Here is a 4,970-nt window from a genome sequence, read left to right as displayed (position 1 = left end):
GAAAGTGACAAAAACTTTCAGTTTTTTTAATAACTGAGATTTTGGATTTTTTAAACTTAGATGTCGTTTCAATTAGCGGAACGCAAACAATGGTCGTTTAGAGTGAGGTATTCAGAGTTGAAAACAACTAAACTGAAGTAAGAAGTCATTTGGAAGGATAATGCGTTTAGTCACTTTTGAGAGCGAGGTTATTCACGCCAATGAAAGAAAAACCGCGCTCCAAGAAAAAATAAAAAGGACGCCATTCACACAAACCAATCGACTTTGCCGGACTGCTCTGCCAAAAAGAGATGACAGATCTTAGAGGTGATGTTACAGGTCATAACAACAATCGAGGAAAAAAATACAGAACATAGCAGGATAATACAGAACAATAAAAAAGTTGACGAAGTGGCTTTGCTTTACTTAGTGCGAGTTTACCTCATTAATTTCCCCCATCAGTTATTTCAAAGCAGTTGAATAAGACATCACAAGAATTGAGACTGATCTATTAAAGCTGTTGATTTCCGATCAATAATGTAAAATATATGGCATAAAGTACGAGTTTTTGTGACTTTAAAGCAGTTATTTCAAAGCAGTTGAATAAGACATCACAAGAATTGAGACCGATCTATTAAACCTGTTGATTTCCGATCAATAATGTAAAATATATGGCATAAAGTACGAGTTTTTGTGAATTGAATTAGGTATATTCAAGTAGCGTCCCAATGATGCTAATAGAAGATACTAGATCGACAAACACAAATCCCTCATCGAATGAAGGCATTTTGAAGCAAGAAAAGGAAAATTGTTGATCGTATAGCTCTCTGATTTGCATTAATCATTTTAACAACGAACAGAGGGAAAAAAGTTATAATTCTTGTGCTGCCAGACCATTTAAATGCAGAAAAAACGTTTACTAAAAACATCCAAGCTTTGTAGCAAACGAAGCTCATGCACTTTTTGTACTTGATTTTCTAAACTAGAGAAAAAAACCGTATCTAAATACAATGGACAAAGAATAAATTGCTAAAGAATGCTTAAAATTGTTATAACTTCTAATTTACTTTTGCCATGATTTCTAAAAGAACCTTATTGTCAGCTACGAATCATTTTAGGTGCATTCAAACATCAGAAGTAGCTGGCAGATTGCCAGAAAACTGCGATAGCTTCAAAAACCTGCAGTCTCAGAAAGTGACAAAAACTTTCAGTTTTTTTAATAACTGAGATTTTGGATTTTTTAAACTTAGATGTCGTTTCAATTAGCGGAACGCAAACAATGGTCGTTTAGAGTGAGGTATTCAGAGTTGAAAACAACTAAACTGAAGTAAGAAGTCATTTGGAAGGATAATGCGTTTAGTCACTTTTGAGAGCGAGGTTATTCACGCCAATGAAAGAAAAACCGCGCTCCAAGAAAAAATAAAAAGGACGCCATTCACACAAACCAATCGACTTTGCAGGACTGCTCTGCCAAAAAGAGATGACAGATCTTAGAGGTGATGTTACAGGTCGTAACAACAATCGAGGAAAAAAATACAGAACATAGCAGGATAATTCAGAACAATAATAAAGTTGACGAAGTGGCTTTGCTTTACTTAGTGCGCGTTTACCTCATTAATTTCCCCCATCAGTTATTTCAAAGCAGTTGAATAAGACATCACAAGAATTGAGACTGATCTATTAAACCTGTTGATTTCCGATCAATATTGTAAAATATATGGCATAAAGTACGAGTTTTTGTGACTTTAAAGCAGTTATTTCAAAGCAGTTGAATAAGACATCACAAGAATTGAGACCGATCTATTAAACCTGTTGATTTCCGATCAAAAATGTAAAATATATGGCATAAAGTACGAGTTTTTGTGAATTGAATTAGGTATATTCAAGTAGCGTCCCAATGATGCTAATAGAAGATACTAGATCGACAAACACAAATCCCTCATCGAATGAAGGCATTTTGAAGCAAGAAAAGGAAAATTGTTGATCGTATAGCTCTCTGATTTGCATTAATCATTTTAACAACGAACAGAGGGAAAAAAGTTATAATACTTGTGCTGCCAGACCATTTAAATGCAGAAAAAACGTTTACTAAAAACATCCAAGCTTTGTAGCAAACGAAGCTCATGCACTTTTTGTACTTGATTTTCTAAACTAGAGAAAAAAACCGTATCTAAATACAATGGACAAAGAATAAATTGCTAAAGAATGCTGAAAATTGTTATAACTTCTAATTTACTTTTGCCATGATTTCTAAAAGAACCTTATTGTCAGCTACGAATCATTTTAGGTGCATTCAAACATCAGAAGTAGCTGGCAGATTGCCAGAAAACTGCGATAGCTTCAAAAACCTGCAGTCTCAGAAAGTGACAAAAACTTTCAGTTTTTTTAATAACTGAGATTTTGGATTTTTTAAACTTAGATGTCGTTTCAATTAGCGGAACGCAAACAATGGTCGTTTAGAGTGAGGTATTCAGAGTTGAAAACAACTAAACTGAAGTAAGAAGTCATTTGGAAGGATAATGCGTTTAGTCACTTTTGAGAGCGAGGTTATTCACGCCAATGAAAGAAAAACCGCGCTCCAAGAAAAAATAAAAAGGACGCCATTCACACAAACCAATCGACTTTGCAGGACTGCTCTGCCAAAAAGAGATGACAGATCTTAGAGGTGATGTTACAGGTCGTAACAACAATCGAGGAAAAAAATACAGAACATAGCAGGACAAGTCCTTAAATAAAAATCGAAAACTTTTCATTAACTAAACAAAAACCTAGACCTACAATGGACTAGGAAGTAATTGCCAAAGCCATTTTCCAAAAGTCCTGTCAAAAACACGAATAATACAAATCAAACTGCCGCACGTCAACAAAAAACATGGGCGAGAAAGCAAAATTATGTTCTTTTTCTTACTCTGGTTAGAACACAGAGAAAACACCAAAAATAAAAAATTTTGCTTGCAAAAGACTTGTATGAATTTCCGTCAATTGAAAACATTTTTAAGATTTCTTCACGAAGACATATTGAAAAAAAATTTTACCATTTTTGGTCTCAAAAATCCAGCGTTGTGCCTCTAATGAAACCAGATGTCCTCTGGGCTTAAACTGTTTATCCCATTTTGAAAGCTGGAAGTCATAAAAAAAATGCGCGAACACAAAAAGCCTGATTACCGATACCATCCAATTTTTTGGATTGTATAAAAACAAGAGAAGGCCGATAATAGTTGTTCTCGGGTTTTTTTCTCGACGATTTTTTCCTTTTGTTCAAAAACCCGATGAAAAAATCTGGGCTTAATTGTTCAAATTACAATGACCATCTGTTTGTCCTAAACTACGAACTTCAGTCACCCTCTTTATAATATATGTTCAACATCACTGACTACCGGTTAATTGATTAGTTTTGATAAAAAACGGCGTAGATATCTAACCATTTCGATTATTTGAATGCTCCAACAGTAATTACGTTTTGTTCCAACCCACTTTAGTGGCGAGGAAATTTACTCTACTGGGTTTTTCGCCCATCGATATTTTAATCGTACAGGATTGTGAGTGGTATCTAGAAATTCAAAAAAAGACGTTTTTGAATTTGGCTTCTTTTCGAAGATATTATTTGGATGTATAGATTTGTGAACGTTAACCTAACTTCCGTTGTTTTCTTATTTGTCCTAATTTTCGCATAACTTTTGATCAATTTTTGATAAATTGCAAAAAATTGTTGAAAATAGTTTCATTGTTTTATGTTAAAGATCGAAGAGAGTTGGCGTATTGGCGCCACTATTGAACAGATGCATGAGCCATCAGACCAACAGAAATGAAATTATAACGTTAAAACTTGAAATTTTGTCAAACTCAAAAAAGGTCAAAACTGAAAAATTTTACAAGTTGGGACCGAAAATTTGTCCACTCCCCGATTTTGGTGAGGTAAACCCTGAGCAACCCAAGGTTCCAGCACACGGTTAGGGTAACCCCGAAGCAATCCATGGACCCAACGAACATTAATGCATCATACCTACAAATGTGGCTATTAGCGCTTATGTGGTGCAAAAAGTGCATTTTTTGATATTTTGTCATTTATTGTTAAAATTCTTAAATTGTTAATTCTACGATCCCTTAGGTGTTTATTAAATGTCATATCTCATTTGGGAAAGACTGGCTCAAAGTTGCAAGAAGGTCATGATTGCAGTCTTGGACAACCGAAGCCTTACAGATGAGGTACTCAGTACAACGATGTGTCTTGTAGAGCAAACCCCGGACAGCAGTAAACACGACCCAGAGGATCTGACAGCCCTTACACCCAATCACTTCCTGCTAGGACGAGAAAGTGCAAGTACACCATTTATGCCATCCAGCGAACGCTACCATGACCTGAGAAAATCCTTCAAAACGGCTCAAGCATATGCCGACATGATCTGGAAAAGATGGACACGTGAATATCTTCCACAATGGAATCGGAGATCAAAGTGGTCAAAAGAACATGTACGAAATCTGAAAGAAAGAGAACTTGTGTGGATGGTAGATGATTCATTGAAACGATGTGAATACAAGATGGGACGAGTCATCAAAGTCTTCAAAGGCGACGATGGCGATGTACGATCAACGAGATTCAAGATGGCACATGGCGAATTCAACAGACCGGTTGTGAAACTGGCGCCAGTCTTCTATGATGGTGTTATGATCGAAAACTGGGCCGGCGATGTTGGCGCCACTAATGAACAGAAGCATGAGCCAACAAACCAACAGAAATGAAATTAAAACGTTAAAACTTGAAATTTTGTCAAAACTCAAAAAAGGTCAAAACTGAAAAATTTTACCGGAAAAATTTACCGGAAGGTAAACCCTGAGCAACCCAAGGTTCTAGCACACTGTTAGGGTAACCCCTAAGCTAACCATGGACCCAACGAACATTAATGCATCATACCTACAAATGTGGCTATTAGCGCTTATATGGTGCAAAAAGTGCATTTTTTGATACTTTGTCATTTATTGTTAAAATTCTT

At 35.8% G+C, this 4,970-nt stretch overlaps 1 protein-coding gene across 1 annotated transcript in view; it reads left to right on the top strand.

The window, feature by feature from the left end:
- LOC142350487 (spectrin beta chain, non-erythrocytic 1-like) overlaps positions 1-4,719 on the top strand; it is a 16,773-nt gene extending 12,054 nt beyond the window's left edge. The window contains exons 7-8 of the mRNA XM_075402338.1: positions 4,214-4,300; positions 4,490-4,719. Coding sequence (XP_075258453.1) covers positions 4,214-4,300; positions 4,490-4,719 — 317 coding nt within the window. The remainder of the gene's footprint in view (positions 1-4,213; positions 4,301-4,489) is intronic.
- Positions 4,720-4,970: the final 251 nt, after the last annotated feature.

Source organism: Convolutriloba macropyga, chromosome 12 (assembly GCF_964194025.1).
Source record: "Convolutriloba macropyga chromosome 12, txConMacr16.3, whole genome shotgun sequence".
Taxonomy (NCBI): Eukaryota; Metazoa; Xenacoelomorpha; order Acoela; family Convolutidae; genus Convolutriloba; species Convolutriloba macropyga.
Note: the sequence above shows the minus strand (reverse complement) of the source record. Positions and strands in the feature narration are given on the sequence as shown.